This window comes from Montipora foliosa, chromosome 5, assembly GCF_036669935.1.
Source record: "Montipora foliosa isolate CH-2021 chromosome 5, ASM3666993v2, whole genome shotgun sequence".
Classification (NCBI taxonomy): Eukaryota; Metazoa; Cnidaria; class Anthozoa; order Scleractinia; family Acroporidae; genus Montipora; species Montipora foliosa.
The window spans coordinates 29,746,919-29,759,418 of NC_090873.1; the positions used below are offsets into that span (position 1 = coordinate 29,746,919).

General features: G+C 38.2%; 1 protein-coding gene across 1 annotated transcript in view; it reads left to right on the top strand.

Moving 5' to 3' along the window:
* The window catches only part of LOC138003878 (14-3-3-like protein 1), a 12,243-nt gene extending 3,243 nt beyond the window's left edge, over positions 1-9,000 (top strand). Inside the window, exons 3-5 of the mRNA XM_068850158.1 lie at positions 2,728-2,891; positions 3,676-3,771; positions 8,306-9,000. Of these exons, the coding sequence (XP_068706259.1) occupies positions 2,728-2,891; positions 3,676-3,771; positions 8,306-8,353 (308 nt within the window). The 3' untranslated portion in view covers positions 8,354-9,000. The remainder of the gene's footprint in view (positions 1-2,727; positions 2,892-3,675; positions 3,772-8,305) is intronic.
* The last annotated feature ends 3,500 nt before the right edge of the window (positions 9,001-12,500 follow it).

The following is a 12,500-nucleotide window of genomic DNA, read 5'->3' on the forward strand; positions in this document are numbered from 1 at the left end:
TGTTATAATATAGAATGTACTTTCGTTCTGATTGCTTTTCATTCAATGGACACTTCCAGAAAATAAGGAATAAACATGCAGCTTTCCTCAGCAATGAAATGTCAAGTTTTGGGGCCATGTTTGACCACGCAATATTTTCCATGAAACGACTGCAGGCTCACTTTTCGTGTATCTCACCGCTGGCATGGTTGTCAGCAAGTTGTTTAGCAAAGAGCGAAGGGTGACTTGTGATCACATCTGATAATGTGGTGCTAGGTACATGTACAAGGTGTTTTGCCACCTCCAGCAAAAAGGAAAACAAGTGGAGCAGAGCCTGCTGCTTATGAATGGGAAAAACACAAAATCTTGGTAGCATATTTATAAAAGGAAATCACTAGATAGGAGCATTGAAACTTTGGGTCTTTGAATCGTAACTTTGTAAGCTACATTCAAGTACGTTTTGTCGTGGCAGATATGGACCACTGTAAATCGGGTTCCCATGGTGCAAATAAGATAATACTCCAGAGTCAAAATTTGTAATTTCTGACGAGAGTGTAAAATAAAACGCGAATGCTCAAGTTACATTGTACAAGTCATTTTATCGACCATTTTCTATACTTCCGCGTTTTTGCTTAGGCAACCCAAAATTTGTCCAGGCAATTATATCATAAGACATAGTAGCCCAGCTGACGACTTTGATAGAAAATGAATATGGATCCCTGTCATTGCAATTTTTGTCCCAGTAATGTTGCAAATTATTAAAAAAATTGCATATGCACCTGGGTGCCATTTCAGTGCAACTTTAATGTTAATTTGTTATCAGGACATTGTAAGGGTTTCAAATCTGCTTGTAACTTCATGGAACTTTGCTGTAATCAAATTTGCATTAAGTTTCTGTGGCAAAAATGTCATTTTTAGGTGGGTCTTAACGCATTGACACCTCAAATGCTCAGGATGCCCTAAGTTGACAAGTAAAAATTAATTGTCTGGCATTGGACAAAAAAATCTCTCAAGTCTCACTCCCTGGATTCAATGGGTTAAGGATTTCAAATGTGGCTGTGAAAGACTGGCTTTGAATATATACACCTTAATGAATGGTTTAACATAATTATAATATGCGAGGCTATTTTGCGAGTTGAGTATTATTCCACTATTATGCCATTTTCTAGTATTTTGGCTTCCTGCATCAATGGAGAATCGTATCGATTGCATAATAAGGCGTGTACAAATGGCAAAAACAACATAGATGAAACCGTTCAAATGTCCTTTATTTGATTGGATAAACGAAATGACAAGTGACAGGCTATGACAAGCTAAATTCTGAGGCTTTGCATCGTTTCAAAGGAAAACAACACGCGGTCAAGCCGCCTCACAGTTCGAGAGTTGCACAGAAATGGCTTCCTTGTAAAATACTTTACATCTAAATTATCAAGCAAAAATGCCATTAAAGGCAAAGTTTTTTTCTTCAAATGACGCTCTAAGCTAGTGAAGAATTCCCTTAATTAAGGAATTAGGCTTGTATTCCTTGTTGTCTTCTTTGCGAACCATTATAAGGAACTCACTGAGAAACTTGTTCAGCTCTTGAGAAGTCAATTTGTCCATTTGTCTCTTCTCGCCTTTCAAAACAAGAAATTCATGGAACAGAGCAAAATCGTGTTTGATCTTTTTCTTGGTGTTTTCATTTCCCTGTCTGTCTATGAACTCTTCTACTGAGGAATGTAGGCTCTGAAAAGGGTTAATCTGTTTTGAAGCCATCTTTCGAAAGAAAAATGTGCCTAACCTCTTAGCAATGTGCTATTTGTCAGTCACGGAGAGCTTCAAGTGAGTGACATGGTTTTGTTCACTAGTGAAAAATTTAATAATGATATAGCCAATCAGAGCCTTGATACATCGTTTTTCACTATTACCAATCAGCTGGCTTCTCTAGCGTGAAAAGACTATTTTTACCTCAATGCTTTTTGGCACGTAAAATCTTGTTATGTATAATAATAAATCATTATACATGTATCATATTAACATGATATAATACATTTTGTGAGACCCTTGACTTGTTAGAACAAAGCAAAATGTGAAAAAAGTGTCATGTCTGTTAGAGTGCATTTGAACTTGTACTTTGCCTTATACATGTACATGTAGGACCACCATTACTTCATTATACCACACAACAACAACATTTTTCTATTTTTAATATTACATATTTGTTGCTGTCTTGTATGTGACCACTATTCCACAGCACTTGTTAGGCCTAAGCTCTGAATTTAAACTGGTTTGGCTTTGTATCAAATTTGGCATCTGGCTTTTCCTTTTAAATTTCTAAAATAATAATCGTTTCTCAGTGAGTTTAGTTATGGGTCTACTTGTGAGTGTACGATAATACATTATTGATATTATGAAACCTCTGGTTTGTGTAACTGGCAGCCTGGTGGTGCAGTGGTTAGGGGAAAATAAGGATTAGTCAGTGAATGCAGGTAGTTGCAGTTGTGAATTCTGTGTCTGGACTCCTGGGTTGTCTTTAAAAGAAATATGTCGCCTACGAGCATTTCTGTTAGATTTTCACTGTTCTGAAATAGTGATAATGGATATTCAAAGTCTGTTGATTTATAACACTCAGATGAAACAAGTTGCCCTAGGCATGTTGAAAAAGGAGGTACTCTTTTTTAGTACTATCTAAGAAATAGAAAACATGTACTGTGTTTCTTAATTATTCCCTTTTCTCTGATATGTATGGTACTAATTTGTGTTTTACAGAAGTGCAGAGACAATCTGAAGAAGAATATGAGAAAGCATTAGACTTTAGCAAGACCAAGCTAGTTCCCACACATCCAATTCGTCTGGGGCTGGCGCTTAACTTTTCTGTTTTCTATTATGAAATCAAGAATAACCCAGACAAGGCTTGTAAATTGGCAAAAGAGGTATAGTATGCGGTCCCTTTCTTATTATTTCTACCCATGATGTGCATAACCTGGCCCAGCCATAGGTACATTGTGTTGACTTCCTGACAGTCTGGTTTCTTTGCCTGTTCTTATCACTGGCATGATTAACAACCAAACTGTGCATAACCACAGTTTGAGTATATCACACTCTGTCCATAACTGGTTTCCTCCTGCCAGCTGGGGTGTATGTTTATTATGGTGTGGCAAAATATTATATAAACTGTACCACAGCTAGAGATAAAATTTAATCACTTGTAGTGTTTGTGTAGGTAATCACATGATTTTGAGTGCAATTTGGAATAAGCACAAGTTAATTTTTTCAAAGACGACCAAAATTGCATGAGCCTAAAAGGGTGAGTGCAATTTGTAGTCTTTGAAAAACTTTACAAGTGCTTCTTTATTCAAATTGCACAAGAATAATCGTATGATTACTTATTAATAATATGCATGAAAAAATTCGACATGGTTCGGCAGAAGAAACACATGCATATCACACAATCAGGGAAAAATTGTGCCATAAATTGCGCCATCCAGGGCGTGCGCTTGATTTGAAAACAAAAGATTTGATTGGTTCTGACTAAACCCTATTGTTTATTAGCCAATCATAACCCAGAGTTTTGATGTGTAATTTGCACTGGTATTACACTTTTTTACACTTGAACTGCACTGCTCTCACCCAATCAGAATTGAGTAATTTTTTCATGTATGTTATTAAATCAGTTGTAGTGTTTTTGACGCAATGATTGCCGTTATATTTCTTCAGGCTTTTGATGACTCCATTGCAGATCTTGATAAATTACAAGAGGATAGCTACAAAGATAGCACTCTTATAATGCAGCTGTTGCGAGACAACTTGACTGTAAGTGGCAATTTTGTTTGGCATTAGCAGTAGTCGAATTTATCTATCGGTAGATGGTATTTGGCAGAGACACATTTATGCCCCAAGCTGATAATAAGGATAAGATAAGAGTCAACTTGGATGAGATGAATATTGCGTCTTTTGTTTGCCAAAATGGTACAAAACATGTACGTAATCATAATGCTTTGCATTTAATATGAAAAACCTTGGAGTGGCTTCACGGCTCAGTTGGTAGATCACTTTTGAAGCCACTTGAGACAGTTGCTTAAATTGTCCAGTTTAGTGCAAGGATCACTTCTTTCAATTTCATACTTGAAAATGAGAACATTTGTTAGTGCCTCAGATTTCCACATGGCATGGATTTTCTCTATTTCTTTCCCTTCCATTCTCCTTGTGTTCCAGAACCACGGCATGCCAGGGAAAACAATTTTTTCCAGTAGGCGTGCCAAAGCAAGATTGTGTGAAGATCAAAAGATGTGCCACCGTGGAAAAGTTTATTTCTCTTTTGCATGGCTAATGATCTCGTTTTCAAGAAATCCAGTTCTAGGCAATTTTGCTCTGGCTTTTTTATGCTTAATGATCTCATCTTTCCTGTTTACTTGTTGTTCATGGTTAAGCTGAAGTCATGTTGTGCAGTTCATGCAGAGGAGGGATTGTATTGTCTGAGTGAGTTTAGTACTGAGAAGAACTGTTGTTGACTGTCGTTTCAACAGTGTGATGTCATTTCTCAGACTGTGATCGTGACTGTTGTACATGTATCTGGAATTTTTAAGTGCTGTGTTGGTTGCTAGGGAATGGTGTAAGCACCCTGGCCCGGGTTGCTCGAATCATGGTTAGTGCTAACCAGCATTACAGTCAAGCTATGTCATGCGTGACCAGGTGTTTTAAAATTTGAACTGAGTATTCAAATCTGTGTGCCTATTGTGTATTTTTCCTGGAAAATTTCAGAAAAATCTTCAAGATTCCATTCAAATCTCAGAAGCTCCAAAGAGGAATTGGAATGTTCATTTCAGTCTTGTGGATATTGATCATGCGTGACATAGCTTGACTGGAAATACCATAGAAACCTACAGGTTTTGATACCTCTTAACCAATGGTTAGTGCTAACCAGGCTTCAAGCAATGGGCCCCTGGTTGTTGGACTGATTGTTCACCAAAACATTATAGTACCACACTGTAGCCACAAAGCAATCTTTTGTGATATCTGCGAGAACTGGACTCTTTTTACTAATGATGAATATTCTGCTCTCCCTGATTTTAAGGATGAATGGTACTATTCAGCGCGTCTTGCTTCTATTTTTCCATGTAACCATTTCGATGGTGTTACTGATTTCGTTTTTGCTTTGTTTGACTTTAATTTAGAAGTTACTTGTGATCGTGAATTACAGTCTTAACCAAAAAGTTTTAAATCCTTTCCTTGACGATCCAGAGACATCTCATCTTTTAATGAACTCTAACCCTGCCCTAACGTTTTCACCCCAAATTCACAGTTACTTTCGAATTGCATAACATGTACTTAAATACCACGGAATTTAACAAAAAATATTTTCCTCTTCCTGATGTACTCTCTACATTTTACATTAATATTAGTAGCCTCCCTAAGCACTTAATGACAACCTGTCAGAATATCTTTCATCTCAAAATGCCTGGTTTTCTGTGGTTACCGTTTTTGAAACTTGGCTCAGTATTTTGAATGCTGACTTGTTTCAGTTGCCTGGCAACTATTTTATGTAAATCAGGTGGAGGTGTTGGTCTTTCCATTCAATCTGACCTAAGTTTAAACTTCGTAGTGATCTTCAGTCAACTAATACCTTGTTATACGAGTCAGTTTTTATAGAAATTGCCCAACCTCAAGGTAAAAACAGCATTATTGGTTGCTTTTATCACTCTCCTGATACTTCTGTAACTGATTTCAACAAATCTATTGAGACTGCTTTATCAAACATTAGCTTTGAAAATTTGCTCTGTTACCTTATGGGTGATTTCAACATTAACATCCTCAACAGTAAATTTAAATTAAATACTCATTATTTATTATTGATATTTTCTGTCACTCTCTTCAGATTTCAAACAGTCTCAATCCTCTGATCTCTATATACCAACTCATGTAACTTCTTCTTCCGCAACTCTTGTTGATAATATCTTTAAAAATAATCTCGAGCTCAATATCTGTAGTGGCATTCTATATATTGACAAACTTATCTGACCATCTTCCTGTATTCCAAGTCACCCAGTTAAAATTAATTGTAGATAAGTCATCTGGACAAACAAGACTTGCGCGTGTAATATTATTAACTCCTGAACAATCTCAGGATTTAGGTCTAAACTGGAAGTGATTTATTGGTCCTCAGTATATTCTTCTGATTCTGTCAATACATCTTATGACATATTTACCCCATTGACGCCCAGGGGTTCCCCATTGACGAGTAAAATCGTCTGGCGTTAGACAGAGTAAAATACTAAGTCTGGCCGGTTTCGGCCAGTTTGGACGCCAAAGGGTTAATAGTCTTCTTCGACCTGTCTGCCTTCTCTCCTCAAGACACTCAAAACGTTGGTTCTCTGACGGTCTTCGCGCTTCCTGTAGAAGGAAGTACTCCCCGTAGAAACAATTTGTATTAAACCCTAATCCAATAGACAAGTCAAGATACCACTTTTAGACTGTCTGGGTTTCTCACTAACTTTGATATTCTTAATCATCATCAATATGGTTTCAGACCACTTCATTCTACTTCCATGGCTATTCTTGAAGTTGTTGACAACATTTATGAAGGTTTCGATGACACTGTTTACCATGAGATCCTTATTGGTAAACTTAATTACCGGTATTACAGTATCCCTGGTGTTCCCTTAGCTTGGCTTGCAAGTTATCTAACTAATAGACAACAATATGTAATGATCAATGATCAAATTTCTGCAAACAGTAAGGTTGTATGTGGGGTTCCCCGTGCAAGGTTCAGTCCTTGGTCCTCTTCTTTTCTTTACCTACATTGTATGTTAATGATCTTTTTCTCTCCTCTAAATATCTTGCATTTATTCTCTTTTCTGATGATCAGTACAAATAGTTTTCTTCGCCATAAAGATTTGCCTACTCTAATATTGTTAACCGAGCACTTCTTCTAGTTTCTTCTTGGTTTCGTGCTAATGAGCTGACTGTCCATCCTGACAAATCTAAATTTATCCTTTTTCATCCACATCGTAAAAAGGTTCTCTCTCATTTTGGCAATATCACTATATCTCGTGTACAGGAAGCAAATTTCTAGGAATCACTATTTATGAAAACAACATATCACTGCCATCTGTGGTAAAGTTTCTGTAAGGTTGTAGGTGTTCTTAGCAAGTCAAGACATGGCTTACCCTCACATATCCTAAAAGCCTTATACAATTCTCTTTTAAATCCTTTTTCTTACCATATATTAGCTACCGCTTTTTTATCTAGGGCTCTACCTGTTTCTCTTACCTTGAACCACTTTATAGATTGCAAAAGAAAGCTATTCACATTATTACTTTCTCGCCTCTTCGTACTCAGTCTAACACTTTCGTCTCTAAACTACCTGTTCTTCCCCAACGTTCTTTTTACAAGTTTCAAGTCTCTTCCTTTGCTTTTTCACATTTCAATAACCTCTTACCTCCTCCTCTGTCTTCTCTTCTCCACTTTAATTGTGATTACCATAATCGAGAGTCGTTCTCGCTTTCGCTTACATAAATCCTTTCTAAGATACCAATTTGCTAACTGTTATGAAGCACCTAATATTTGGAATGACATTCCTTTTACTGTTCGAAACACCCTCACAATTAATAATTTTAAAAAGAGTGTCAGGTTTCATTCTGTAAGTCTCTTAAGCTTGACTTTGACTAGGACAGTGATGACTTAAAATTTCTTCAACTTCTCTTTTGGTCAATTTGAATGTTGTGTTTGTGTGTGTGTGTTTTGCCTTTCTTAATTCTTGCCATTATTCGAGTAGTTTATTTTCTCTTTCTTTGCTGACCATAAGGCCATTTAAAGCCCCTGGCTTTGGCTCTACTCTTGTAATTTATCTTTACTGGTGTGAAAATATATAAAATAAAAGAAAAAAATAAATAACACATCATGACGTGTATGCAAAGTACCCTGAATCTCAAAATGCAGCTGTTTTGAACATGTATGTCTCTCTGGGATGATCAAACACCCAGTAGGGTCCCGAGCAAGTTAGGTCGGCAAGTTTATTGTAAGGCATCGTTTCTTTGAGCGATGGGACACCTCTCTGCTTGGTGGATGACTGATTGTTCGTCACCTTCGTCTTTCATCAGCGAACTTTCAACGTTAACCGTTTACACACAAAACTAAATTCCGCTTGATATAATTGTGCTGTTGTGATGAAAAAAATAAATTTCGCTTTCTTCTTTAAAAAAATATATATACGGAAACGAACCGTTTCCATGGTAATGGCCCGTACTGTAAAACCAGCCAACCAGAGTGCTCTATTTAGCCTGATAATTGCTTTCCATGTGATAAACAGTCTTATCTTATGCTAATACTATTCATTTTTCTTAAACAGCTTTGGACTTCCAATCAGGAAGGGGAGGAAGATGATGGAAACGAGTGAAGGCTGTCTGAGTTGATGCCAGAGCCTCTTTTCTTATTGATCACCATGACTGTCAGCTTGTATGATACAGAAACCAGCTGCCAACCGTGCCATGATTTTTTTCTGTCCTTGCCCACTTAGTATTTGCAGGAACTTAATTTCCAAGTAGTAGTTCCCATGGCCACATCCGTACAGGGTTTAGGGGAGACTCATTGTTTAATTAAATTATCAGCCTTAAAGATACAACTTTGCAGTTATTGATTAGCCTAGATTCTTGTGTCAGTGATTCAATTTTGTTCCTTTCTTGAGATCGTGGGTGTACTCGGGGAGGGTTCCCAGGGGTTTTTGCACACCGCCATCCTCTCCACTTAAGTTGGGCAGAGAAAAGCGAAATGTAAAAGCTATTTGAAGTTGGTTACGTGATAACAAAATCAACTTAAAATGGACCCACCCCATACCCTTGGGTATTCCTCTGAGGCTGATAAGAAGATGAGCCTCCCATGTGATGTTGCGCCTAATTATAGGCATGTTTACACGCTTAAGCAACCTGCGGAGAAAAGAAAGAATTATTGTTTGCTTTGATCTCTCGTTATTTGAGAGGAGTGGTTGGAGTGAAATTGGCCATGCTGTGAAACATTTTGTTAATCGAATAAACCTTAGTTACCACTTACTGTGTCCTTCTTGTTGATTCAAGAGATTTTACTAAACTAAATAGTCTGACCGTTGACAAAAGGCGGAAAAGAAACAGCGCGATGAATCGTGGCAATCAAGGGCCGGTTGCCCGAAGCCTGGTTAGCGCTAACCGTTGGTTAAGGGTATCAAAACCAATAGGTTTCCATGGTCTATAATGCTGGTTAGTGCTGTCCTTGCTTTGAGCAACCCTGGGCAGAGTTATAAGTAACTGCATGAAACTCGTGCAAAAAAAGTGCTGAACAATTCGTGTTGTGATTAGTTTCGGTTTTGCCCCCCAATTGGTTGAAGAAGTGGTGCGAGATTTAACGTAATTATTGCTTTCCACTCCCAAGATTTTTAGAGCAGTTTTCAGTCACTGTCGGAAGTAATCACGTGATTACAATTGCTACGCTTAATGATTGGCTTAAAAATCTCGCACCAGTTTAGCAACCTATGAGAAGGAAAACCATAACCAATCACTGCTTTGCACGCGCGATTTTTCCCGCCCTTTGAGCAAGAATAGTCCTTATTTGAGTTGAGCCTGCAGACACATTTTCTTTTGTTTAAAACTACATGCAAAGAGGCTTAAGGGTTAATTCAATACATAATGACCCCTTAGCCTCGTTCACGTGGCAAAACCGCTGATAACTCCGATAAGGGCTATTGTTACCAATTCGGATTGGTTCATTGCGATGTCAGTACCTGCTGCGGAAGCAATTACTTTGGTAGTTGTTTTTCGACAATCAATTGAAAATCGCTCTAGAAGCAAAACCAAATATGAGATTATTAATGCATTATTCGCCTGGTCGCTACAAGTGCAAACTGCGAAATTAACCGATCGGGATTTGAAGCAGTTGCATTCACCCTTGTCACACGGCGGCTATATTGTCTTGGGAGACCAAAAAAGCTCTGTTTTACCACGCCAAGCCTCGGAGTGGAGACCATAGGGATGACGAGGCTTGGCGTGGTAAAACAAAGCTTTTTTGGTCTCCCGGGACAATATGGCCGCCGTGTGACAAGGGCGAATTGAGGGTGATAAGAACATTTTGGAGCAAAATCCAAGAGGCCCGAAATTTTCAGTCAACATCTGGGGAACCCGCTCGCTGCTGACCGCTCGCCATTTAACGGAATCGACGCATCGTGAGCATTAGTGCATGCTATGAGTGCTGACCGATGACTTAACGACAGTCGGCGACAAAATTAGCGGATACACTTTGCCAACAGAGCGCACTGGTAACAACACACTGTTTGCATTTTGGTGCCATGCTTGAAATATGCCCTAAAGGATAAGAGTGTCTCAACAATTTAGACGCCGACTGGAGTTCCAACTCGTACAAACCTGGACTTTTTTTCAGGCTTAGTCATAAACAACCGCAATCCAAATGTCTGTCTTTATCAGAAATAACAAGTTAGTTAGAAATTGAAGATTCTGACGGCACGACATAGAGGCCCGCAGGCGAATAGGAATTTGGCGGGAGGATTTTCATCATTCTACGTCTGTCAGTCGTCCTCGTTACTTCCTCTCGGTCGAGTTTTGTTTGTTCTTTGGTAGTCTGAATAGGCGCAAACTGTATTTATCACATAATTTTTCTCTAGGTAATAACTCAATACTGTCTTCTTCGGGGTCTTGTGCCGCTGCATTAGATGAGGAATACGTTTCCACATATGTTTTCGCCACATCTTAAGAGTGTTTTTTTGTTGTTTTTCGTAGCTGGCACGGCACAATCGTATAGGTGCATTGATACTTTATTCTTAGTATGTAATTTGCAGTTACACGCGGTATCCAGTTTGTAAGAATCATTTTCTTATTATCGATGCTCTTTAATAAGGTAGTCTTTCTGGGTTTCCTTTGCTCAGAAGACTGATTGGCGTAGTCCTAATAAACTATTTTCCCATTGAAATCTCGAGGGAGTGGAGTCAGAATTTTATATTTTTGAAAGTTAATGTGCTCCGAAGGCTGTTACCATGATAACGCATCTAGATGAAAACAAGGCTTAAAGGATGCTTATTCCTCATTGATACAAAATTCTCTCATTAGTTTTTTGCAGCATTTGCTTACTTAAAAATAATAGAAATAAAGTACGTTTAACAGCTGTTATCATAGATTTTCAACAGGCGGATTTTTCATAATTCGCTGATAGGCGTTTTTTAGTTTTCCCAATTTTTTCTGTTAATTAAATTTGATATATTTTTACACAACTCAGTTGTAGTCGAAATTATTTTCTAAATTTCTGCAAAATCTAATGACGGATTTTGGTAAAACAGCCAACAGCTGAAGGTCTGTAGCGAATGCGTATGCGCAACATTTTCCCGCGTTTCTCCAATCCCAGAGTCATCGTTCCCTTGACCAGCGGTCGGGAAAGAGAGAATGGGCAAATCCAAAAAAAAACCAAATTTTATTGGCTGTTGTAAAACGGTTTCATTTAATTCCTGTCATTTTCAAATTCTAAACTAAAAATCGCGATTTCTTCTGGATTTTTATCTGTACGAGGTTAAAGATGATCTAGCTATAAATCTTTTTACAACTTACCAGTTCCGTAACGTTTTTGTTTTTGAAAATACTGCATTTGATTGAGAAAAATGGCCGTTTTAATACTAGAGACTAGTGTAAAGACGGAACGAACTATGTAAGACGCATATTTCGCCTGGGACGAACTTGGATAAACATTTTTTTTGCGTCTTTTAAATTTGTCATACTAGACAGCGGAGCAAGATGCATTCTGGACTAAGTATCCAGTTTATTACGTCTTCCAAGACGTACTAAACGAATTATGCGTCTCATATAGTTCGTCCCGTCTTTACACAAGTACACAAGACGGATAACATGCATGAGAGACGCATAATTCGTCTGGACGGATTATGCGTCTCTAGTGTAAAAACGGTCAATGTCTCTCGTTATTTTTTATTCTCCGCACTTTAACGTTTCAAGTGTATTAGGTATATGTTTTAAACTTATGTGTACTGTCTCGCAAGTGAAAAGGCGCTTTCATGGCAAGGTGAACTCCAGATGTTTTTGTTGATTTCTAACCGCCTCCCCTCACGCACGCGCAGTTACTCAACCGGAACCATAGTTTTCTGGCTCCGGTTTTGAATCCCACTCCCTTTCCGCTGGACAAGGGTAACGGAGGCTCAGGGAAAGAGTTTTGAAGCAAGCAACCCTGGACAATCTTCCTGTCGGTGTACGTTGGATCAGTGGCTTGGTCTGATCGGCTTAATTTACAAGTTGAGAGGCTAAATATTTTGAGCAAGAGCCGATACAACGTAGATTTGATTTCACTGGTGTACTATATTTCGGCTGGCCAAACCAGCCTTCTTCAGATACAATGAGAGTTTACATTGGATTGCTTCTATGTACACATATACAGTAAATGGATGTTGACGTATAATACTAGAAAAAATGCAATTCCTATCGAAATATTTTTTTTCAACAGACTCGCTCCGAAAGCCAGAAAAGCTTTTTTAATTTCAAAAGGCAGGACAATTGATCCCAAAGGTC